This window comes from Bombina bombina, chromosome 6, assembly GCF_027579735.1.
Source record: "Bombina bombina isolate aBomBom1 chromosome 6, aBomBom1.pri, whole genome shotgun sequence".
Lineage (NCBI taxonomy): Eukaryota > Metazoa > Chordata > Amphibia > Anura > Bombinatoridae > Bombina > Bombina bombina.
Window position 1 is genome coordinate 778,045,981 of NC_069504.1, and position 26,792 is coordinate 778,072,772.

The window sequence follows — 26,792 nt, forward strand, 5'->3', positions numbered from 1 at the left end:
CTCATTCCCTACAGGAAGTGGCAAAGAGAGCACACAGCAGAGCTGTCCACATAGCTCCCCCTCAGGCTCCGCCCCCCCAGTCATTCGACCGACGGTTAGGAGAAAAAGGAGAAACCATAGGGTGCAGTGGTGACTGTAGTTTTACAAAAATAAATTTGAACCTGACTTAATTGCCAGGGCGGGCCGTGGACTGGATACACCGTAAGAGAAAGTAATTTATCAGGTAAGCATAAATTCTGTTTTCTCTTACATGGTGTATCCAGTCCACTGATTCATCCTTACTTGTGGGATACCAATACCAAAGCTTTAGGACACGGATGAAGGGAGGGAACAAGTCAGGTAACCTAAACGGAAGGCACCACTGCTTGCAAAACCTTTCTCCCAAAAATAGCCTCCGAAGAAGCAAAAGTATCGAATTTGTAAAATTTGGCAAAAGTATGCAGTGAAGACCAAGTCGCTGCCTTACAAATCTGTTCAACAGAAGCCTCATTCTTGAAAGCCCACGTGGAAGCCACAGCTCTGGTGGTGTCATGTCTAAATCCATTCCACCTTACACAGCGTATCTAACCTGTCATACCACCTTTTATTTCAATTAAGCTGATCAGGTTTCCTTATTTAATCTCCTTGTAACCAAGATGCATTGCTGGTTTATTGAAGTTTATTGCCAAAGTAAAGCAGCTCAACTCCTTACCTAGAGTACCAAAACAAGATTCTCCTGATCAGAGAAACCTTTTGCCGTTACAAGCAGCTCCTGCTTCAAGCTGCCACAGCCGCTGACGTCACCGCAGCGCCGATTCACGCTACCGCTCTGACACACTCTCCTTGTCTAAACAGACTGCATACAGACTCCCAGCTACACGGAGCCATTACCACGCTGCACGCTCACTAATCCCTGCAAGTATTCTACCTACCCGCACCTGGGATTCCTCTCACAGGCTCAGCTTCTGAATTAAGGTTCTGTATATAGAGTGCTTAAGTCTGTTTACTCATTTGACATTACTCTTTAAACAACAGTTGAATTGAAGGTAAAACTCCTGTTTGTGTCTGTGCAGTCTGGGTTCCATATTTCACCTGTCACCAGTGAATCTGTCTTTACAGACTTATACTATTTATGTTTAACCCTAACGCTTCCTGTTGCACTATATAAGACCTGCCTAAGATAAAGCTCATTAGTACTACTCATATTATTGGGTCTTATCCCTCAGGCTAAATTAAAACAAGTGATTAAGTTAGTGTTTATCTTACTAGCAAGCACACTTAGTAACTTGTAACACTCCACAATTATTTATCCTGTTTAGAGGTCTTAAAAGTTTACTTAAATACTTGCTGCATATCACAGAGCTTTACATATTATCACGAATCATTACATAATAAACCAGCCATATTAAAATGGAGCCTTCTGATGTGACCCCACAACTACACAGCCTTAACCAACGTTTAGATAATCTGACCCAGGCTTTTAGAGAGCTGCAAGTAGAGAACCAGAGCATCAAAGCCTGTTTTAGGGAAGTTTTATCTAACAGAAATACCGGAAATGACCACCAGGCTGAACCTCAGGTCTCATACCCAGAGAAGTTTTCTGGTGATCGCTCCAATTTCAGACAGTTTAGAAATGCCTGTCTACTATTGTTTGACTTACGTCCCAGGACCTATGCTACTGACCGCAGCAAGGTGCTCACTATATTGTCCTACTTCAGGGGAGAACCTAGGGCCTGGGCAGATTCATTTTATGAGACACAGGATCCTATCCTAAACTCTTTAGAAGCATTCCTCAAAGCTTTGTCTACCCTTTATGACGACCCCTATCGGCAAGTTACTGCAGAAGGTAAACTAAGAAACCTCAGGCAGCTAAAAACACCGGTAGAGGAGTATATCACCCGCTTTAAGATCTGGGCCAGGGATTCCCTCTGGAATGAGGTCTCTTTAAAAAACCAGTATCGCCTAGGATTGGCGGAGGACATTAAGGACGAACTAGCCAGGGTAGGCATACCAGACCGCCTTGAAGACTTATACGCTCTTACTATCACTATAGACCGTAGGCTTAGGGAGAGGAGACAAGAAAGGAATCCTTCTACTACTCCTGTTCGCAGGGTTTTACCCACACCTCCTACTTCCAGTTCTTCAGCTGAACAGCCTATGGATATCAGTTTCCTCAGAGGACCTCTTTCCCCACAAGAGAAGGCTAGACGCCGTACACTCAATCTCTGTATGTATTGTGGGGGGACTGAACATACTGTTAAAGAATGTCCTTTACTCACAAAGCAGAAGTTAGGTAAGGCACTCACAACTAAACATTGCTTACATACAAAAACCTTATCTACCACCTATCTTACTTTACCCTTACTTTTGCAGTGGGACCGACACAGGATAAACTGTAACGCCATGATTGACACCGGAGCATGTGCAAACTTTATTGATTTAAGTTTAGTTGAAGTTAATAAAATACCTTTTTTGTTCAAAAGCACACCTATGCCTCTTAAAGTCATTGATGGTACACCATTAGCATCAGGTCCAGTCTCTCAACAAACCATCCCCCTCCTTGTTACATCTACTTCTGGTCATTCTGAGACTATCTCTTTTGATATCATCTCTTCTCCAATTTATCCTATCGTTCTGGGTATCTCTTGGCTCAAAAAACACCAACCTACGGTTCATTGGGATTCTCTCACCTTATCATTCTCATCACCTTACTGTACTTCCACGTGTTTTCCTAATTCCAACTTACTTTCCACAACTACTCCTACCATTCCTTCTCCTTATCTTGACTTCTCTGAGGTTTTCAACAAAAAGGAGGCTGACACATTGCCTCCACATAGGCCATACGATTGCCCCATTGACCTTCTCCCTGGGGAAACTATACCCTATGGGCATATTTACCCCCTCTCAAGACCCAAATGAATCCATCTAAAGTCTTACATTGCTGATAATTTAAAGAAGGGGTTTATCCGTCCATCCACTTCCCCTGCCGGAGCCGGCATCTTTTTTGTTAAAAACAAGGATGGGTCCTTACGTCCCATAATTGATATCGGGAACTCAATAAGCGTACTGTAAAGAACCGATACCCACTACCTCTCATCCCAGAATTGATTGAGAGGTTAAGAGGCGCAACTATATTCACGAAACTGGATCTAAGGGGCGCATACAACCTTGTTAGAATAAGGGCCGGAGACGAGTGGCTGACGGCATTTAGGACCAGGTATGGTCTTTTCGAGTATACCGTTATGCCGTTCGGTCTCTGTAATGCTCCGGCAACATTTCAAAACTTCATTAATGACATCTTTAGGGATATTCTTGACACTTTTCTGGTGGTCTACCTTGACGACATCCTAATCTACTCTTCTTCTTACTCAGAACATATCAATCACGTCAGGCTTGTACTATCCAGACTACAGACACACAAATTGTATGTTAAGCTGGAAAAATGCCTTTTCCATGTCAGTCAGGTTTCCTTCTTGGGCTACAATATTAGTAAAAGTAACATCATGATGGAGGACAGTAAAATTACAGCTATCACCTCCTGGCCAAGACCCTCCAATATAAAAGATGTCCAACGTTTTTTAGGCTTTGCAAATTTTTACAGACGGTTCATTAAAGATTTTGCAGCCATCACCAAACCCCTCACTAATTTGACCAAAGCCACTTCTGCCTTTCTATGGACTTCCCAGGCACAGAATGCCTTTGATCTCCTAAAATCGCGGTTTAACACATCCCCAGTTCTACAACTACCTAATAGCAAAGCACAGTTTGTCCTAGAGGTGGATGCATCAGACTACGCTATCGGCTCCGTTCTCTCACAAAAAGCTTCTCCAAAAGACTCACTCCATCCAGTATGTTACTTTTCCAGACTTCTGACACCAGCGGAGTTGAACTATCCGGTTGGTGAAAAGGAGCTTTTGGTCATCTTTCGACCAGTGGAGACACTTATTGGAGGGCGCAGAACAACCCATAGTGATTTACACGGATCATAAGAACTTGCAATACCTCCAGACCAACCGTACGCTCTCAGCCCGTCAGCTCCGCTGGAGTCTTTACTTTTCCCGATTCTCCTACACCATCACTTACCGTCCTAGAACAAAAAACGGGAAGGCTGACGCCCTCTCTCGTAAGGATGCTAGACCCCAGACAACCCCATCCTACTCAACTATTATCCCCAAGTCCCACATCATAGGTCTCCTCTCCAAGGATTTTGCTGAACTAAAAACCCAACAACAGCTGGATACAACAAAATCTTCTTACCCTCTCTTACCTGATGACAACGGACTTCTCCGCAACCACTCCAAACTTTATATACCTCCTTCGCTCCGCAATAAAGCCCTATCGCTCTCCCATGACTCTTCCTTAGCTGGTCACTTGGGTATACACAAGACCCTAGATCTACTTCGCAGATATTTCTGGTGGCCATCTATGAGAATGTCTGTTAACAATTATGTCAAGTCTTGTCCCACATGCCAGACTTGTAAACCGTCACATCAACTGCCTCTGGGGCTATTACAGAATTTACCTATTCCTGAATGCCCTTAGGCTAGTGTGTCCATGGACTTCATAGTGGACCTTCCAAAATCCGACGGCATGACTGTTATCTTTGTCGTTGTTGATTTATTCTCACAAATGGCACATTTTATTCCAATTGAATCACTACCGACTGCTCAAAAAACTGCAGAACTGTTCATCAAAGAGGTTGTTAGACTACATGGACTCCCAACATCCGTCCACAGTGACAGAGGGTCACAATTCACCTCCAAGTTTTGGAAATATCTTTGTCAATCTCTTTCTATCCAACAACATCTTACCACCGCATACCATCCGCAATCTAATGGGTTATGTGAGAGAACCAATCAATGGTTGGAACAATATTTGAGATGCTTTTGCTCCAACAAACAGGACTCTTGGCTATCTTTCCTTCCACACGCTGAATTCGCCTTTAATAACACTACCAACACCTCCACGGGGTATTCACCCTTTTATGCCAACAACGGACTCCACCCACGTTTTCATCCGTTACCTCCAACTGATACTCCTTGTCCGCAGGTTAATGACCTGATCAATTCTATCAAACAAACATTTACCGTAATCAAAGATAACATTCAGCAAGCTCAAGCCACCCAGAAACGCTCCTATGACCTCCGACATCGGGCTCCTCCCGTATACAAGGTTGGTGACCTGGTCTGGTTAGCCACTAAAAATCTCAGGATACCTACTCCTTGTAGGAAATTCAACAACCTTTTTGTGGGGCCTTTTCCCATCATCTCCATCAGCAGCCCTCTCACGGTCACTCTGCAGTTGCCCTCTTCCTACCGCATCCATCCAACGTTCCACATCTCCCTCATCAAGCCTTGTGACACCTCCCGATGTCTGCCTCTCCCTCCACCGTCTTCCCCGGCACCCGATCCTGAGTATGAAGTCCACTCTATCTTGGACTCTAGGCGTTGCCATGGTCAACTTGAGTACCTAGTGCATTGGGCTGGATTCGATTCTTCTGAGGATTCTTGGGAGCCGGCCTCCAATCTCTCTGCACCCCGTCTGGTGTCCCTTTTCCATAGGCGCCATCCAGAAAGACCCGCGCCTTGACACCTTTGGGGTTCCTTTGCAGGGGGGATATGTCATGTCTAAATCCATTCCACCTTACACAGCGTATCTAACCTGTCATACCACCTTTTATTTCAATTAAGCTGATCAGGTTTCCTTATTTAATCTCCTTGTAACCAAGATGCATTGCTGGTTTATTGAAGTTTATTGCCAAAGTAAAGCAGCTCAACTCCTTACCTAGAGTACCAAAACAAGATTCTCCTGATCAGAGAAACCTTTTGCCGTTACAAGCAGCTCCTGCTTCAAGCTGCCACAGCCGCTGACGTCACCGCAGCGCGGATTCACACTACCGCTCTGACACACTCTCCTTGTCTAAACAGACTGCATACAGACTCCCAGCTACACGGAGCCATTACCACGCTGCACGCTCACTAATCCCTGCAAGTATTCTACCTACCCGCACCTGGGATTCCTCTCACAGGCTCAGCTTCTGAATTAAGGTTCTGTATATAGAGTGCTTAAGTCTGTTTACTCATTTGACATTACTCTTTAAACAACAGTTGAATTGAAGGTAAAACTCCTGTTTGTGTCTGTGCAGTCTGGGTTCCATATTTCACCTGTCACCAGTGAATCTGTCTTTACAGACTTATACTATTTATGTTTAACCCTAACACTTCCTGTTGCACTATATAAGACCTGCCTAAGATAAAGCTCATTAGTACTACTCATATTATTGGGTCTTATCCCTCAGGCTAAATTAAAACAAGTGATTAAGTTAGTGTTTATCTTACTAGCAAGCACACTTAGTAACTTGTAACACTCCACAATTATTTATCCTATTTAGAGGTCTTAAAAGTTTACTTAAATACTTGCTGCATATCACAGAGCTTTACATATTATCACGAATCATTACAGGTGGAATGAGCTGTAATTCGTTCAGGAGGCTGCTGTCCAGCAGTCTCATAAGCCAATCGGATGATGCTTTTCAGCCAGAAGGAAAGAGAGGTAGACGTCGCTTTCTGACCTCTCCTCTTACCAGAATAGACAACAAACAAGGATGATGTTTGTCTGAAATCTTTAGTTGCATTTGAATAGAATTTTAAAGCACGAACCACATCAAGATTGTGTAACAGTCGTTCCTTCTTAGAAACTGGATTAGGGCACAGAGAAGGAACAATGATTTCCTGGTTAATATTCTTATTAGAAACCACTTTTGGAAGAAAACCAGGTTTGGTACGCAAAACAACCTTATCTGCATGGAACACCAGATAAGGTGAATTAAACTGCAAAGCAGATAATTCTGAAACTCTTCGAGCAGAAGAAATAGCTACCAAAAACAAAACTTTCCAAGATAATAACTTAATATCTATGGAATGTAAAGGTTCAAACGGAACCCCTTGAAGAACTGAAAAAACTAAATTTAGACTCCATGGAGGAGCCACAGGTTTATAGACAGGCTTGATTCTAACTAGAGCCTGTGCAAACGCCTGAACGTCTGGTACTGCTGCCAGACGCTTGTGTAACAGGATAGACAGAGCAGATATCTGTCCCTTTAAGGAACTAGCTGACAATCCTTTCTCCAATCCTTCTTGGAGAAAAGACAATATCCTCGGAATCCTAATCTTACTCCACGAGTAACCCTTGGATTTACACCAACAAAGATATTTCCGCCATATCTTATGGTAAATTTTCCTGGTGACAGGCTTTCTGGCCTGGATCAGAGTATCTATAACTGATTCAGAGAACCCACGCTTAGCTAGAATTAAGCGTTCAATCTCCAAGCAGTCAGTTGCAGAGAAACTAGATTTGCAGGCTTGAATGGACCCTGTATTAGAAGATCCTGCCTCGATGGCAGTTTCCATGGTGGAACCGATGACATGTCCACTAGGTCTGCATACCAAGTCCTGCGTGGCCACGCAGGCGCTATCAGAATTACCGAAGCCTTCTCCTGTTTGATTCTGGCTACTAGCTGAGGGAGAAGAGGAAACGGTGGAAAGACATAAGCTAGACTGAAGGACCAAGGCGCTACTAGAGCATCTATCAATGCCGCCTTGGGATCCCTGGACCTGGATCCGTAAAGGGGAAGTTTTGTGTTCTGACTGGACGCCATCAGATCCAATTCTGGAATGCCCCATAGCTGGGTCAGCTGAGCAAAAACCTCCGGGTGGAGTTCCCACTCCCCCGGGTGAAAAGTCTGACGACTCAGAAAATCCGCCTCCCTGTTGTCTACTCCTGGGATGTGAATTGCAGATAGGTGGCAGGATTGATCCTCTGCCCATTTGATGATCTTGGTTACTTCCTTCATCGCTAGGGAAATCTTTGTTCCCCCCTGATGATTGATGTACGCTACAGTCGTGATGTTTTCCGACTGAAATCTGATGAATTTGGCCTTCGCTAGTTGAGGCCATGCCTGGAGCGTATTGAATATCGCTCTCAGTTCCAAAATGTTTATCGGGAGAAGAGATTCTTCCCGAGACCATAGGCCCTGAGCTTTCAGGGAGTCCCAGACCGCAGCCCAGCCTAACAGACTGGCATCAGTCGTGACAATGATCCACTCCAGTCTGCGGAAGCACATTCCCTGAGACAGGTGATCCTGAGACAACCACCAGAGAAGAGAGTCTCTGGTTTTCTGGTCCTCTTGTATTTGAGGAGACAAATCTGCATAATCCCCATTCCACTGTTTGAGCATGCACAGTTGTAGTGGCCTGAGATGAATTCGGGCAAAAGGGATAACGTCCATTGCCGCAACCATTAATCCGATTACCTCCATGCACAGAGCCACAGAAGGCCGAGGAATGGAATGAAGAACTCGGCAAGTAGTTAAAAGCTTTGATTTCCTGACCTCTGTCATTTCTACCTAGTCTATTAGTGTTCCCAGGAAGGGAACCCTTGTGAGCGGGGACAGAGAACTCTTTTCTACGTTCACCTTCCACCCGTGAGACCTTAGAAAGGCCAGAACAATGTCCGTATGAGCCTTGGCTCTGTGAAAAGACGACGCCTGTATTAAGATGTCGTCTAGGTAAGGTGCTACTTCAATGCCCCGCGGTCTTAGTAATGCTAGAAGGGACCCTAGCACCTTTGTGAAAATTCTGGGAGCGGTGGCCAACCCAAAAGGAAGGGCCACGAACTGGTAATGCGTGTCCAGAAAGGCGAACCTTAGGAACTGATGATGATCTTTGTGGATAGGAATATGTAGGTACGCATCCTTTAGATCCACGGTAGTCATATATTGACCGTCCTGGATCATCGGTAAGATTGTCCGAATGGTTTCTATTTTGAAAGATGGAACTCTGAGGAATTTGTTTAGAATTTTTAGATCCAGGATTGGCCTGAAAGTTCCTTCCTTTTTGGGAACTACAAACAGGTTTGAGTAAAATCCCAGTCCTTGTTCTGCAATTGGAACTGGGTATATCACTCCCATTTTTAGAAGATCTTCTACACAGCGTAAGAACGCCTGTTTCTTTGTCTGGTCTGAAGACAAACGAGAAATGTGGAACCTTCCCCTTGGAGGAGAGTCCTTGAATTCTAGAAGATACCCCTGAGCAACAATTTCTAATGCCCAGGGATCTGGAACATCTCTTTCCCAAGCCTGAGCAAAGAGAGAAAGTCTGCCCCCTACCAGATCCGGTCCCGGATTGGGGGCTACCCCTTCATGCTGTCTTGGTAGCAGCCGCAGGCTTCTTGGCCTGCTTACCCTTGTTCCAGCCCTGCAAAGGCTTCCAGGTTGCTTTGGGCTGGGAAGCTTTACCCTCCTGCTTTGCGGTTGCAGAGGTTGAAGCAGGTCCGCTCCTGAAGTTGCGAAAGGAGCGAAAATTAGCCTTGTTTTTGGCCTTAAATGGTCTATCTTGTGGAAGGGCATGGCCCTTTCCCCCAGTGATATCCGAAATAATTTCTTTCAACTCTGGGCCAAATAGGGCCTTTCCCTTGAAAGGAATATTTAATAGTTTTGTTTTGGACGACACGTCAGCCGACCACGATTTGAGCCAAAGCGCTCTTCGCGCCATAATGGCAAAACCAGAATTTCTCTTGTTAAGTGTATCCAGTCCACGGATCATCCATTACTTGTGGGATATATTCCCTTCCCAACATGAAGTTGCAAGAGGATCACCCACAGCAGAGCTGCTATATAGCTCCTCCCCTCACCTGTCATACCCAGTCATTCTCTTGCAACCCTCAACATAGATGGAGGTCTTGAGAGGACTGTGGTGTTTTATACTTAGTTTATTTCTTCAATCAAAAGTTTGTTATTTTTAAATGGCACCGGAGTGTGCTGTTTTTTCTCAGGCAGTATTTGGAAGAAGAATCTGCCTGCGTTTTTATATGATCTTAGCAGAAGTAACTAAGATCCACTTGCTGTTCTCACACATTCTGAGGAGTGAGGTACTTCAGAGGGGGAATGGCATGCAGGTTTTCCTGCAAATAAGGTATGTGCAGTTAAAATATTTTTCTAAGGAATGGAGTTGACTAGAAAATGCTGCTGATACCGAAGTAATGTAAGTAAAGCCTTAAATGCAGTGAAAGCGACTGGTATTAGGCTTATTAATAGAGATATATACTCTCATAAAAATGTGTTTTAAAACGTTTGCTGGCATGTTTAATCGTTTTTTAACATACATTTGGTGATAAAACTTATTGGGGCCTAATTTTTCCACATGGCTGGCTTAAATTTTGCATAGAAACAGTTAACTGAGGCTTCCCACTTTTGCTTCTTCGGAGGCTGTTTTTGGGAGAAAGGTTCTACAGGCAGTGGTTCCTTCCGTTTAAGTTCCTGCCTTGTCCCTCCCATCATCCGTGTACTTAAGCTTTGATATTGGTATCCCACAAGTAATGGATGATCCGTGGACTGGATACACTTAACAAGAGAAAACTTAATTTATGCTTACCTGATAAATTTATTTCTCTTGTAGTGTATCCAGTCCACGGCCCGCCCTGTCCTTTTAAGGCAGGTCTACATTTTTAATTAAACTACAGTAACCACTGCACCCTATGGTTTCTCCTTTCTCGTCTTGTTTCGGTCGAATGACTGGATATGACAGGTGAGGGGAGGAGCTATATAGCAGCTCTGCTGTGGGTGATCCTCTTGCAACTTCCTGTTGGGAAGGGAATATATCCCACAAGTAATGGATGATCCGTGGACTGGATACACTACAAGAGAAATAAATTTATCAGGTAAGCATAAATTAAGTTTTTTCGCCGCTAACTTAGCTAATTGTAAAGCGGCATCTGTGATAAAAGAATTAGCCAGCTTTAGAGCATGAATTCTATCCATGACTTCGTCATATGAAGTCTCCCTCTGGAGCGACTCCTCCAGCGCCTCAAACCAAAAAGCCGCTGCAGTAGTTACAGGAATAATGCAGGCAATCGGTTGAAGAAGGAAACCTTGTTGAACAAATATCTTCTTTAGCAAACCTTCTAATTTTTTTTTTTTTTTTTTTTCAAAAGATTTTTTATTTATTTTCAAACTTATAGAAGTAACAATGAGGGACACGCAGGTCCCAAACACAAACATTAATGGCATACAGGAGTATGTGGTTATGAATAAAGCCAGGAGTCCCAAAGATAAAAAAACAGTACAGTATTAATAAGATTAGATGGACTCCCCTGAAGGAGAGATGACATCTCTCATTAGTCTGAGGACAAATGGGATATCTTAAGAGGAACCTATATGACACAACACATGTCTTGAAATCAGAACAAAGTCTAGGGAGGGGGGAGGGGGAAGGAGGGGGGGGAGCATAGAAGAGGAGAGGGAAAAAATGGGGAAAGATGGTAGATAGATCAAGAAGAGTCAGGCTGTAGGCTTTAGGACGTGACAGGAGGGCTCCAGGAAGTATCAAACTTGTCTTTCCAATCGGCCAAAGCAAGTTCGAATATGTCCAGTTTGTTTAAGTCAAAATATATAGTCTTTTCCATGGTATATAAGAAGGCCATGGTTCTCTCAATCTCGTTCCATGAAGGGGGTTTTTCTTTTTTCCAGGACCTAGCCAGATTAGTCTTAATAGAGGCCAATAAGTAGGTACTGAAGATAGCTTGATGCTTAGGAAGATCCTGTAAGCCCAGGTGGAGCAAAGCAGTAGGCGGGCCAGGCGGAATCCTGATTCCAAAATCAGTAAGGGCGCGGAAACCTTGAGACCATAAGAAAGTAATTTTAGGGCATTCCCACCAAATGTGGAGCATGGTGCCCTGCAAACCGCAGTTCCTCCAGCAAAGAGGCGACACTCCTGGGTACATCCTTGCTAGGCGTGTGGGAACCAGGTACCAATGAGAAATCACCTTGTAATAAGTTTTGAACATAGTGATGCAATGGAGGGTTTTTTTCGTCAGAAGGATGGCCCTTTGCCAGGCGTCTACCGAGATTTGAGAGTGCAGTAAAGCATCCCAAATCTGCAAGTGCGGGGCAATTTCAGGCGGGACAGTGCCATCGAGAGTCCCGTAATGGAACGATAATGGCCGGGTAAGTCTGTGACCCGTCTTCCAGACAGACTCCCACGGGGTGGACTGACGAGAGGCGGTGGGGAGGAAACCCCAACTTCTCAGGAGACTTTTAATCCTGATGGTCTCAAAAAAGAGGACCGGAGGAATGTCCCCAGGGGAGCCCAGGAGAGTTGGGTCTATAAAGCCATCGGACTGTGATGTGGACCAGAAGTCCGAGACCCGCCGAATCCCTAGTCTGGCCCATATGTTCGGGTGAGTATCTGCCAACCCAGAGAGCAGACCAGCCACCGAAGTGATAGGGGAAGGATGGGGAGCAATTAGTTGGCGATGCCGGATCTTGTCCCAGACATGAAGGCATTCTGTGATGACTAGATTGCTGATACCTAGAATTCTGCGACTATGCGGAGGAGTCCAAATAATATCCTTGAGCAGGACATTATGGGGTAAAGAGGCCTGTTCAATCTCGCGCCATTTATCACGGGACTGAAGAACTCCCCACTGGGAGATGTGGGTAAGCATAGCCCCCTCATAGTATTTTACCACAGAAGGGGAAGCCAGGCCTCCTAGATGTATAGGAAATTTCAGATTTTTTTGAGCTATCCTGGGGGTCAAGCCCTTCCAAATAAACTTTGTTATTTCACTCTGAAACTGTAGCAAGAGTGGCATAGGGACTCTGATAGGGAGGCACCTAAACAAGTAGGTGAGCTTAGGGAGGAAAGACATTTTAATAGAGGCTATACGCCCCATCCATGAGATGGACTTGTGATCCCAAGCATTCTTTAAGGATCTCAGTTCCGACAGCAAGGGGATGTAATTATCCTTGACCATTTTTGAGGCATTGTTAGATATTCTAACCCCCAGATGTGTGACCTGTTCCTGTGACCATTTGAAGGAATAACTCTTCTTTAGACTGTTAATGTAATTGTGGGGGTATCCCCACCAATATATCTCTGTCTTTTGAGTGTTCAATTTATAAAATGAGAGGTCACCAAAGGTCCTCAGAACATCCAACAATCTGGGGACAGCTCTACCGGGGTCCGCAGTGAAGATTGTGATATCGTCTGCGAATAGTGCAATTTTTTGCAGAGTGCCTGAGAGCATTATCCCTGGAAGGGACGCATCGTCACGGATATGGGCAGCCAAGGGCTCGATCGCAAGGGCAAACAATAGCGGAGACAGGGGGCACCCCTGTCTAGTACCATTGGAGATGTTGAAAGGGTCAGACTGAAAGCCAAGACCCCTAACAACAGCCGACGGGGCAGAATATAGCGCCTGGATAGCCCTGCATGTGGACTGAGGGAAGTTAAAGGTTTTGAGGGTTTCCCACAGGTAGGACCAGCGAATTCGGTCAAAAGCCTTCTCGGCGTCCAAAGAGATAACCGAGAAAGGCTTCTGCATTCTGGTGGATTCACACACAATATTGACAAGACGTCTAGTATTGTCCGGCCCCTCGCGCCTGTGAATGAACCCTACTTGATCCGGACCTATAAGGTGCGGGAGAAGCCTGCTGATACGATTGGCAAGAATTTTAGCGTAAACCTTCACGTCCACGTTAATTAAAGAAATTGGCCTATAGCTTGCACAGAAGGAAGGGTCCTTATCTGGTTTTGGCAGAGTGACTATGGCTGCTTTTAAGAATTCCTCCCTCAAGGAACCTTCTTCGCTTGCTAAGGTAAAGAACCTCTGCAAGTAGGGGGATAATTCATTGACAAATACCTTGTAAAACTGGGCAGAGAAGCCGTCAGGCCCTGGAGCCTTGAAGGGTTTTAGATTTTTTATCGTTAGCTTAATTTCCGCCAGAGAGAAGGGGGCTGTGAGAGCGTCTTGTTGCTCTGTAGTAAGAGTGGGGAGGTTAGCGGAGGCCAGGAAGTCTCTGATATCCTGGCTAGTAGTGGGGGTGAGAGTCTCCGATTTTTCGATATTGTAAAGTTTGGAGTAAAAGTCCGCAAAACATTCTCCAATCTGAGAGGGCCTTTTATGCAACTTGCCATTATAATTGATCTGGGAAATGCGGGAGTTACTATGCTTATGCCTGAGCCTGTTAGCAAGCATAGTGTCAGGTCTATTACCTTTGTAATAGTATAGTTGTTTTAGTTTGCTGAGATTAGTTTGTGTGCGGCGGAGCTCTAGGAGGTTGATATGCTCCTTAACTGTAGCAATCTGTGCTGCTACATCGAGGCTAATGGAAGCGCGATTCAGGGATTCCAAGGATCTGAGTTTTGCGTGTGCCTGCGCAAGGGTGAGGCCCGCTCGCTTTCTCAGAGCTCCTTGTTTGCGAATGATAAGGCCCCTGATAGTTGCTTTGATCGCGCCCCAGAGAATATCATCTGAGGTCTGGCCGTTGTCATTGCAAACTAACAGTTCAGTCAGGTCCCGTCTTAATTCCTCTCTGAACGGGATGTCGGCCAAAATGTGCCTAGGAAGGCACCAATTGGATTTACTGGGCACTTTATCTGAGGGGAACAGCCCTGCCGTTACAAGGTCATGATCTGACCAGGAACAGAGGGGGATACTGGAGCAGGAGACCGAGTCCAAAGACCCAGCCTGACAAAAGATGTAGTCCAGCCGGGAGTAAGTTTTATGGGGGATAGAGAAATGAGTAAAGTCCCTATCATTGGGATGTAAACTTCTCCAAATGTCGAAGTATCCAAATTGTGACATTACTGCCCTAAATTGAGCAGAGACATATGTCTCTTGTGAATGTTTACTGCCAGCTTGAAGCTGTTTGCGATCGAGAGTTGGCTCCCATGTCATGTTGAAGTCTCCCGTGATCAAGACCCTCCCCTGCTTGATCGTATCAAGCGTCTGCAAAATAGCACGGAGAGATGCAGGCTGCCGGGAGTTGGGGAGATAAACGGAGACCAATGTATGAAGAACATGGTCCAGTTTACAAACCAGAATTGTATATCTGGCTTGAGGGTCAGTAAGTGCATAAATTTGCTCGTAGGAGATCCTGTTGTGAAGCAGGATGGCCGTCCCTCTAGCTTTTTTGGAGAAGGGTGAGTGTTCCAGGACTTTATAGGAACGGGAGTGAAAATATTGAGGGGCGCCCGACTGCCAGTGAGTCTCCTGCAGGAAGACTACATCAGGATTGTGAAATTTAAGTTCACGAGACAAAAGACTCCTTTTAAAGGGGGAATTAAGCCCCCTGACATTATGTGTGAGCACCTTTAAAGAGGGCACCATCTCACGGCCGTGGCCTGGGGACAGGAGGTAGAATGGAAAACGAAAAGAGGGGGTTAGGGGGGGAAATTAGGACAAGAAATCAGTTCAGAGGTGTTGTGATAGGAAATGAGGTGAAAATAGTTCACCTAAGTGGAACCCTGGCGTGGGCTACCTATATGGGGGGGGAGCTAGGAATAGGAACAGAGAGAGAGCCGAGACTATCGGCCCCCCTCTGTGCACACGAGAAGGATACAAAGAAATCTATAAACATAAATTATACCTGTGAAACCAGCAATGGAAATGTACATACAACCATAACAAACCTGAGTAAGGTACGAAGCATCCAGACTAGGTAATTATAAAATCAGTCATAGCATGTTTGAGAAAAAATAAATTCTTGTGCTATCTAAAGGGTGGAGATAATCCTATACCTATTCGTTTAGAGATGAATGACCTGTGCTGGGTTGACCACATAGAGAGTTAGAAAGCATGCAGAAACACTAGTAATGCAAACATGCACATGGATTACAAGAAGGAAAAAATAATTATATTAACTGTAACTTTAGACCCAACGTGGGCCGACCTATGCTGGGTTAATCCCATGTAATATTAGAAAACATATATAAACACTGGTAATGCAAATATGCACATAAAGTAGGACCCTCCATAAAGAATGGGCCCTGTGTTAGGTCATGATGACAGGTTAATACTGTTGTTGACCAATGGTGCCATACATTCAGGGGGAGGGGTCTTGGGGACCCAGAGAGTCCTGTGTCTGCTGCGTTTTTTGCCTTTTGGAGCGCTGATCCTTAGCAGTCCATTCTGGGGCAGTAGCCCTCAATTTTGCCTTAATGGGAATGGGTTCCGTCGTGTCTCCTTTGGTGAGACCCCACTGTGCCAGCAACACAGTGCCCTGGGCCAGTGAAGAAATTATGTGGGTTTGGTTGTCCCTTGTAATTAGCAACTTGGACGGATATCCCCATCTGTATCTGATGCCAGCATTTCTGAGAGCCAGTGTGACTGGTTGGTACTGCCTTCTGAATTGTAGGGTGTGAGCCGACAAGTCGGGAAGAAGCTGGATGGTTTGGAACTTTTCCGGCAACTGAGGCTTGCGGGAGGCGGCCTGCATCAGCTTGTCTCTAAAGAGGAAACTGTGAAAACAGGCTATAACGTCTCTTGGCTTTTCTTGCGAGACGGACCTGGGGCGTAGAGCTCTGTGAACTCTTTCAATAGTGGAAGTTAGGCCCTCCATAGGACCCAACAGGCTACCAAAAAGCTCTTGGAGAAAACCCTGCAAGTCTGTTGGTGTGATGTCTTCCGGTATACCCCGAAATCTTATATTATTTCTGCGGGCCCTATCCTCAACATCCGCCAGTTTAAACTCGAGCTGACTCAGCTGGTCAGCCAAAGATTCAGAGTAGGCCAAAAGGTTAGATTGATCCGTAACGATATCATCCTGCCGCCTTTCCAAAGAGTCCACCCTTTCACCAATTTCCGAAATGTCCTTTTTTAGCTCAGCGTGATTTTTTTGTATTTCTTTGGTAATGGAGCGAGTTTGGTTAATGAGCATCTTCTGAAGGGTATCCTCAGTAATGAAGTGCTGAGATCTGGGGTTTAACAGAGCATCATGCTGGGAACCATCTCCTAGAGATTCTGACCCACTCAGGCCGTCATTGGAGTCATCTTCCAGCTCCTTGCGTGGTAGAGAGAAGTGATCTATCACCGTTTTTTTCACTGAACCAGGTGTTTTAGTGGTTCGTCTGATCGTATGAGGCATTTTGAAATTGTGGCAAAAGGAGAATCCGTGAAGCAAAAGCGGACACAGGGCAGGTAGATTAGTGATGGCACCAGAGGTTAGATTCACAGGAGGTACAAAAATAAGAACATGAGCAAGTAATCACATTAAACAGTACACAGAGAGGGGCCCGGACGGTCTCCCCGACCCCTACCCCTCCATGACGGCCACCTTACTAGGGATTAAATGACCACAGGTCCAGTTTGCAAAAAAGGGTAGGCCGCCACCGGGGGGCGAGGGCCGGCGAGAACCCCCAGACACAGGTCAAAGGCCAATCCACTCCAAAATTTATGGGTAAAATTGTGTTAAGTGCCCCCCTGGCCCGGGAATAGGGGGTACGACCTTGCGGAAGGGAAAAGGGGAGAGGGAAGTGACCAGCCCAGACAAGCAGGGCCGGAAAGGGGGGGCCAGTTGGGGTTCACCTATCAAATGAACCAATACAATGCAATACAATAATGGCCAGAGTAGGCCTCAGCAAATATTCTAGTGTTTCTCTTGAATCACGTGTGTGAGAAATGGGGCGAGTTACAGTCTGTGCTAATGAAAGGGCAGTGTGGTGTGGCCTAAGTGTGCGTGAGGAGTGTGTGTAAGTATGTTGGAGTATAAAGGGGTGAGTTCTATGTGAATGTGCAGTAAAGGGGAGTGTTCTAGTTCTAGGCTGGCCTAGATGTGTTTGGCCAGGGGTATGTTGTGTTGGCGTGATAGGCAAACCTGTAAGTTAGTCAGTGTGTTATACCAAACCTAATGGGTATCTTAGTATCTAGAAAAGGCAAAGATAATTAGTGTAACTATCTCATATGAACAAAATTCATAAACCAAGGAACGACACACCCTAGTAGCAATTCAGTAAAAGTAAATGCACTCCACTCTGTTTGCAACAGAGAACATTTGGCTGACGCAGCAGCTAAATAGAAAACAAAGGGTAAAGCATTTAATGTCTTAAGTCATTACTCAGAGCATGGGATTAAGGAATTTAAGGCTAATTTGTATTGGAGTAGATCTGCAAAAAAGATTATTAATGAGCCAATGCCCCTAGGGAGAGCTTAGTATACAATCTGAAGTCCCAGTCTTTGGTTGCCCATACGCTGGTAAAAGGTATGGACTGCAGTAAATATCCTGTAGGACCCAAATAGGGTATGTTCCTCTTGTGTAGTTTGGCAGGGAAATAAGTTCAGCTCCTGGGATATTGTGTAGGGATCCTGGCTTGTTAGCATAAAAACAATCACAAAAGAGTGTGATTCTTGTTATGGACAAAGTGAGCTGTTTCTTCTAGTTCCACTTGATTAATGGGGCCTCAAAGCCTCAACCTTGTAAGCTCTTTTGAAGGGAGAGTCTGGATAGCAATACTAGGAATAAATTCAACTCTCCTTAATAATTTTTCTGTTGGGTGGTCAGGTGCCTAGCTGCTAGCTCCGGAGGGCAGGTGGGGCCTAGTAATACAGTCTTTGGCAAAAGAGAATACAGTTTGCCCCTTATCTTGCGGCTTCCCCCTTTCCTTTATTTGGGCTGAGAGCCTTATCATCAAGGTCTGATTGTGACCGGAGCCCTCTTATGTGGATTCCCCAGCTAGTGCTAGTATGGCGTGTGTTTCGGGCCCAAAGGGATCCCCAGTAAGAGGAGTGTTTAGGCTGGTGCGGGTGTTTCTCACCTTAGCTAGTCCGGTCTCGCTGCCCTCCTGAGATCCTCCTTCCCGGCGGGTAGGCTGAGCGTCTGTTTAGTATGTCTCCAGCCGCAACCGAGTTACAGCCCGTGAAGAAGGGAGACACCAGGCAAGATGGCGGAGTTGCGCGCCAAATGAGCAGATGGAAAAAACTCTCGGGTCTCCTCCTGCAGGCTTCCTAACTTGCGTTCTTCTCCGATGATGATGTCGGGCTGGTCTGCGATCTGCTGGCAGGTAGGATAGTGCGATCTGGGTCGCCGTCTATTTGTGAGTTCCGATCTCCGTTGCCCCACAAGGCCTTCAATGCAGCTCAATTCCGGTTGTGCTCCGTTAGGATGGTGGGTATTATAGTGGAGTCAGAATGCCGGCTCTTAAGTTAAAATCTTTGCATGTTTAGCACTCCAGTCGTCGGAGCGGAGCCCCGACCCTCCGGCGACTGTCACGAGTGCTTGCGGTCTCTGAGTGCTCAATGTTCCTTAACCCCTGTCGGCGTTTCTTCGTTCAAAGGGCAGGATAAACTGTCTATTTGTTTGGGGTATAAGTCAGTACCGCATTTGTGGAAGAATTTAATAACTTAATTCAGCTATTTTTAAGTTTTTTGGTGAAATTAGAGCAGAGCTCTCCTAAGATGCGTCTATCCTGCTTGGCAGTTAGCTCCGCCCCCCACCTTCTAATTTTTTATCAATAGGATCTTTGAAAGCACAACTGTCTTCTATTGGTATGGTTGTGCGCTTGGCTAGTGTGGAAACTGCTCCCTCTACCTTAGGGACCGTCTGCCACGCGTCCCGCCTGGGGTCAGTTATGGGGAACATTTTCTTAAAGATAGGGGGGGGGACAAAAGGTACACCTGGTCTCTCCCACTCCCTAGTCACAATATCCGCCACCCTCTTCGGGATCGGAAACGCATCAGTGTATACAGGGACTTCTAGAAACTTGTCCATTTTACACAACTTTTCTGGGACCACCATGGGGTCACAATCATCCAGCGTAGCTAAAACCTCCTTAAGCAGTATGCGGAGGTGTTCCAGCTTAAATTTAAACGCTAAGGAATCTGATTCTGCCCGCTGAGAAACCTTTCCTGTGTCAGAAATTTCTCCCTCAGACAGTACATCCCTCACTGCCCCTTCAGAGTGTTGTGAGGGTACAACAGATAAATCATCCAAAACTTCTGATTGCTCATCCTCTGTTCTTAAAACTGAGCTATCACGCTTTTTAGGAAAAACTGGCAGTTTGGATAGAAATGCCGCAAGGGAATTATCCATGACTGCTGCTAATTGTTGTAAGGTAATAGGGGCCAATGCGCTAGAGGTACTAGGCATCGCTTGCGCGGGCGTAACTGGTGTCGACACATGGGGAGAGGAAGGAGGACTATCCTCGTTACCTTCCGTTAAAGAATCATCTTGGGCTACATTTTTAAGTGTCACTGCATGGTCTTTAAAATGTTTAGATACCTTAGCACACTTTAAACACAAATGTAAAGGGGGTACCGCCATGGCTATTAAATACATATAACAAGGTCTATCAGTAGGCTCAGACATGTTAAACAGACTTAGACGGCACTCAAATACAGTAAAATACAATTTTTGAAAAAACGGTACTGTGCCTTTAAATAATAAAAAGCGCACACTTTTTTACTAAATCTCCAAAAATCATCCAATCTTTATGAAATTTTCACCATATGATCCTAATGCTTTGAAATGATTGCACAGCAAATTTCAAGTCAATTAACCCCTTACTGCCCAAACTGGAGCAAATTAAAGCTAGCAAAACTATAGCACCATGCCACAGCCTCTGCTGTGGCCCTACCTTCCTTGGGGATTAGTTTTAATCAAAAATAAGCCTCTCTGAAGTCCTCAAGTAATCTCTGGACTCTTCACATGGAGCTGCATGAAGCTGTCTGTAAAATCAACTGCGCAACTGAGGCGCGAATTTCAGGCCCCCTCCCTCTTCACTCTGGGGATGTGGGGCCTTCCCAAGCCAAAATAGGTGTCTAAATAGATGCCATGCGGAATAAACCCCAAAAAAGTGTTTCAAATGTAATATAAAGATTTTTGTAAAAAAAATAATCGATTGCCCCTTAACAGTGTCCACCAGTGTTTGAGCCCTTTCAAATAAGCCTTCCTTCTATACTAAGTCTCAGAATATGGCTTACCTTTCCCACATGGGGATTCTTGTCAGTCTTCTAGCATTACTAAGTCTTGACTAGAAAAAATGACTGAAACATACCTCAAAGCAGTTAAGCCTGCAAACTGTTCCCCCCAACTGAAGTTTTCTGATGCTCAACAGTCCTGTGTGGGAACAGCAGTGGATTTTAGTTACAACATGCTAAAATCATTTTCCTCTCAGCAGAAATCTTCATCACTTTCTGCCACAGAGTAAATAGTACAAACCGGCACTATTTTAAAATAACAAACTTTTGATTGAAGAAATAAAAACTACAAATCTAACACCACATTCACTTTACCCTCCCGTGGAGATGCTACTTGTTAGAGCTGCAAAGAGAATGACTGGGGGGCGGAGCCTGAGGGGGAGCTATATGGACAGCTCTGCTGTGTGCTCTCTTTGCCACTTCCTGTAGGGAATGAGAATATCCCACAAGTAAGGATGAATCCATGGACTGGATACACCATGTAAGAGAAAAGTGAGCGGTAGACCCTTTCCTGCCTGACTCGTAATACCAGTGGGCGTTAAAAAGCAGCGTTAGGACCCCTTAACGCTGCTTTTTAAGGCTAACGCGGAGCTTGTAATCTAGGTGTAAGTTTGGCTATTTAGGTTAAGAAAACAATTGACATTTCACAAATGTGAGTGCCTTTACAAATTGGCTTTCTGTAATTAACACAATGGGGCCTATGTATCAAGCTCCGTATGGAGCTTGATGCCCCGTGTTTCTGGCGAGCCTGCAGACTTGCCAGAAACAGCAGTTATGAAGCAGCGGTCACAAAGACCGCTGCTCTATAACCTGTCCGCCTGCTCTGAGCAGGCAGACAGACATCGCCAGAAATCAACCCGATCAAGTACGATCGGGTTGATTGACACCCCCTGTTGGCGGCCTATTGGCCGCGAGACTAAAGGGGGCGGCGTTGCACCAGCAGCTCTTGTGAGCTGCTGGTGCAATGCTGAATACGGAGAGCGTATTGCTCGCCGTATTCAGCGAGGTCTGGCGGACCTGATCCGCAGTGTCGGATGAGGTCCGCCAGACCTTGATAACTATCGGCCAATGAATACACACATGATACTTATTGCTTAATTAGGAGTGTGGATAGCTGTGAGCTGTGAAACTGACACTATCTATTCTTCAAATTGGTTATAGTGATTAAATAATCAGAAAAGGGAGCAGGATAAATTTGAACATTATTCCCACGCTAAGAAGATGCAGATGAGAGTGAAGATAAAATAACAAAAAGACCTGTTGCTGTTGACCTTAAGAATCTTCAGCCAAACTTCACAATTCATTTACTTTATTTTTAAGTGACTATATATAGTTAAAGGACCAGTCAACACAGTAGATTTGCATAATCAACAAATGCAAGATAACAAGACAATGCAATAGCACTTAGTCTGAACTTCAAATGAGTAGTCAAATATTTTTTCTGACAATTTTAAAAGTTATGTGTTTTTCCACTCCCCCTGTACCATGTGACAGCCATCAGCCATTCACAAATGCATACACGTACCATGTGACAGCCATCAGTCATTCACAAATGCATACACACTTATTCTTGCACATGCTCAGTAGGAGCTGGTGACTCAAAAAGCTTAAATATAAAAAGACTGTGCACATTTAGTTAATGGAAGTAAATTTGAAATTTGTTTAAAATGGCATGCTCTATCTGAATAATGAAAGTTTTATTTTTATTGAGTGTCCCTTTAACCTGGGTGGTTAGGTGTCGGAATTACATTTTTGAGATGTGGGAAGGAATCATGTAGGAAGTTCCTAATGAGGGGGAACACAGAGGAGCAAAATTTACTGTGCTGGGGGGATATTTGTGAAGGGGAAAGAGGGCTGTGTGGGGAATCTGCCAAAAGGAAAATCAAGTAGCTGGAGTCTTTAGATGAGTGATGTTTGCAGTTGAAGGATCTACTGTAAAAAAGTAGCGGTGAGCGCAAATTAGTCATTTTGTGCATTTCATGGTTAGCTTTAACAATTGTCTGCTGCTTTGCTGATACTTTATTTCTCTCAATATTGGGCCACACAGGATTGAGCCCTTAGTGAGCATATTCCCTACCTTCTCAAGATTTTTTCTGAACTTTAAGCATATGCACATACTACAATCAACCTGGTTGCCTCATAGCAACAAATGGCATACTGGCATTATATTCCACAACGTGGGACCGAGGGAAATTCCTCGAACTTCTGGATTTAATTGCCAAAACTTGTACAGCCATATAGTTTCCACTTCCCATATACTGTTTTGAGGGGCAAGTATGGGTTATCATTTACAGAAAGACTATATATAAAGAGTATACTCACCAAAGCAAAACTTTGCCTTCACTTTGTGTTTTCCTGCAGCAACCTAAAAGAAATAGCTTTTTATTAGACACGCATTAAGACTGTTATTGTATTATTTTATCTAAAACCTAAACCGCTTTATACCGCCTCTATATCACAATATTCAATTCAATCAAAGATACACGTATCAAATCTGACAGAAATAACCCTAGCACACATATGCTGACATTCATTATATTTCTATGGCTCACCAATGCTACAAATACATTATCACTTTCATATAACCAATACTATGAAAACTACATTAATGTACACAAACATGTTTAAACACTAGATCAAATCACTCTAGACCTGGTAGGGCTATTTAACTTGTTTTGGACCTTTTTTAGCTTCGCATAGAACATGTTTCACAAACATTTTTTTACCATTTTGATTCTTAAAGTGAAGGTAAACTTTGATGAATGAAAGCCCAATTTTTAAAAATACTAATAAAAACAGGGGCACTTTTATTCATCAAAGTTTAGAAAGCAGCCGTTTTGTTTAAAAACTTACCTTTCTTCTTTTCACAGCCAGAGCAGCTTCCCCCACCCGGAGATCCTCTCTTCACACGTCAGCAATGACTAATTCGGCTTCCTCCAATCACGGCTCTCTCCCAGGGGAGTCATTGCCTGAGGCCATGCCATGATTGGAGGAAGCCGGATTAGTCATTGCTGACATGTGAAGAGAGTATCTCCGGGTGGGGGAAGCTGCTCTGGCTGTGAAAAGAAGAAAGGTAAGTTTGTACACAAAACGGCTGCTTCCTAAACTTTGATGAATGAAAGTGCCCCTGTTTTTAATAGTATTTTTAAAAACCGGGCTTTCATTCATCAAAGTTTACCTTCACTTTAATGATTGATTAAAGGGATATGAAACCCAAATATTTTCTGTCATTATTCAGACAGACCATACAATTTTAAACAACTTTTAAATTTACTTCTATTATTAAATTTGCTTAATTCTCTTGGTATTTGTTGAAGGAACAGCAATGCACTACTAGCCAAACACATGTGACTAATCATTAAAAAAAAGCTGATCATATCCCAATGCACTGCCTCAAAACTGATATCCCAGCAAAGTGTTATTGGGTCTTGTTTGTTTCCTGTTTTGTTCAAGCCCTAATAGGAGGTGTAATTATACCCCCAGCAATACTAGACTCAAGATTGATGGTTTTTAGAAGGTTACTTAGGTGTCAATGGCCCTCATTTCAATGCACAAAAGATTTGTAATGGATAAACATTATTAAAAGGACAGTCTAGTCAAAATTAAACTTTCATGATTCAGAAAGGGCATGCAATTTTAAACAACTTTCCAATTTACTTTTATCATCAAATTTGCTTTGTTCCCTTGGTTGTATTTTTGGAAAGCTAAACCTAGGTAGACTCAAACTGATTTCTAAACCGTTGAAAACCGCCTCTTAGCTCAGAGCATTTTTAAAGTTTTTCACAGTTAGACAGTACTAGTTCATATGTGTCATATAGATAACATTGTGCTCACTCCCGTGGAGTTATTTAGGAGTTTGCACGTCTGTCAAAAGCACTGAGATAAGGGGGCATTCTGCAGAGGCTTAGATACCAGGTAATCACAGAGGTAAAAAGTGTATTAATATAGCAGTGTTGGTTTTGCAAAATTGGGGAATGGGAAATAAAGGTATTATCTATCTTTTAAACAATAAAAATTCTGCTGTAGACTGTCCCTTTAAATGTCATCGAAAGGCACAAAATCTGTAGATACAACTTATTTATTCTACACTAACTTTAGTGAAAATCTGGCCTTTATATACCAGGGGGACTTCTTCTGTTCCAGTCTATAAAATGATCTTGCTGTAGATCCTACTAAAGACTCATAGGAGAGACATCTGTCAGGGAGGGAACTACAGAACATAGGCCCTCAAATATATGTTACACTGAATACAATATCGCATTTAGGTAAACATCTCATAAATCATCATATAAGTTTAAGCAAATGAAAAATGATTATCATTAGGTCATACGGTTCCATAACAAACTATTGGCACAGAAAGATACATATAATAAAGCTAACACTCATACGGCTAGATTACGAGTTGTGCGTTAGGCTTAAAAAGCAGCGTTGGCCGGTCCCAACGCTGCTTTTTAATGCCCGCTGGTATTACGGAATTAAGGTAGAAAAAATCCTATTGGCTGATGCAATCAGCCAATAGGATTGAGCTGGCATTCTATTGGCTGATTGGAACAGCCAATAGAATGCCAGCTCAATCCTATTGGCTGATTGGATCAGCCAATAGGATTGAACTTCAATCCTATTGGCTGATTGAAACAGCCAATAGGATTTTTCCTACCTTAATTCCGATTGGCTGATAGAATTCTATCAGCCAATAGGAATCTAAGGGACGCCATCTTGGATGACGTCACTTAAAGGAACCTTCATTCTTCAGTCGCCGTGGAAAGAAGAGGATGCTCCGCGTCGGATGTCTTGAAGATGGACCCGCTCCGCACCGGATGGATGAAGATAGAAGATGCCGTCTGGATGAAGACTTCTGCCCATCTGGAGGACCACTTCTGCCCGTCTGGAGGACCACTTCTGCCGGATTCGTTGAGGACTTCGACCCGGTTGGGTGAAGACTTCTCCCGGCAAGTTGATCTTCAAGGGGTTAGTGTTAGGTTTTTTTAAGGGGGTATTGGGTGGGTTTTAGAGTAGGGTTGGTTGTGTGGGTGGTGGGTTTTAATGCTGGGGGGGATTTGTAATTTTTTTTACAGGTAAAAGAGCTGATTACTTTGGGGCAATGCCCCGCAACAGGCCCTTTTAACGGCTATTCGTAATTTAATGTAGGGTAGGGCTTTTTTTATTTTGGGGGGGCTTTTTTATTTTGTTAGGGGGATTAGATTAGGTGTAATTAGTTTAAAAATCTTGTAATTTGTTTATTATTTTCTGTAATTTAGTGTTTGTTTTTTTTGTACTTTAGATCATTTTATTTAATTGTATTTAATTTAGGGAATTAATTTAATTATAGTGTAGTGTTAGGTGTAATTGTAACTTAGGTTAGGTTTTATTTTACAGGTCAATTTGTATTTATTTTAGCTAGGTAGTTATTAAATAGTTAATAACTATTTAATAACTATTCTACCTAGTTAAAATAAATACAAACTTGCCTGTAAACTAAAAATAAACCCTAAGCTAGATACAATGTAACTATTAGTTATATTGTAGCTATCTTAGGGTTTATTTTATAGGTAAGTATTTAGTTTTAAATAGGAATAATTTAGTTAATTATAGTAATTTTATTTAGCTGTCTTTAAATTATATTTAAGTTAGTGGGTGTTAGGCTTAGGGTTACACTTAGGTTTAGGGGTTAATAACTTTAATATAGTGGCGGCGACATTGGGGGCGGCAGATTAGGGGTTAATAAATGTAGGTAGGTGGCGTCGATGTTAGGGCCGGCAGATTAGGGGTTAATAATATTTAACTAGTGTTTGTGATGTGGGAGTGCGGCGGTTTAGGGGTTAATATGTTTATTATAGTGGCGGCGATATCCGGAGCGGCAGATTAGGGGTTAATAATATAATGTAGGTTGCGGCGATGTGGGGGCAGCAGATTAGGGGTTAATAAGTATAAGATTAGGGGTGTTTAGACTCAGGGTTCATGTTAGGGTGTTAGGTGTAGACATAAAATGTATTTCCCCATAGGAAGCAATGGGGCTGCGTTAAGGAGCTTTACGCTGCTTTTTGGCAGGTGTTAGACTTTTT

The 26,792-nt window shown here is 43.8% G+C and overlaps 1 protein-coding gene across 1 annotated transcript in view; it reads right to left on the reverse strand.

Annotated features, from left to right (window-relative positions):
* PLEKHA2 (pleckstrin homology domain containing A2) overlaps window positions 1-26,792 on the reverse strand; it is a 607,368-nt gene that overhangs the window by 445,233 nt on the left and 135,343 nt on the right. Inside the window, exon 4 of the mRNA XM_053718084.1 lies at window positions 23,053-23,095. Coding sequence (XP_053574059.1) covers window positions 23,053-23,095 — 43 coding nt within the window. The remainder of the gene's footprint in view (window positions 1-23,052; window positions 23,096-26,792) is intronic.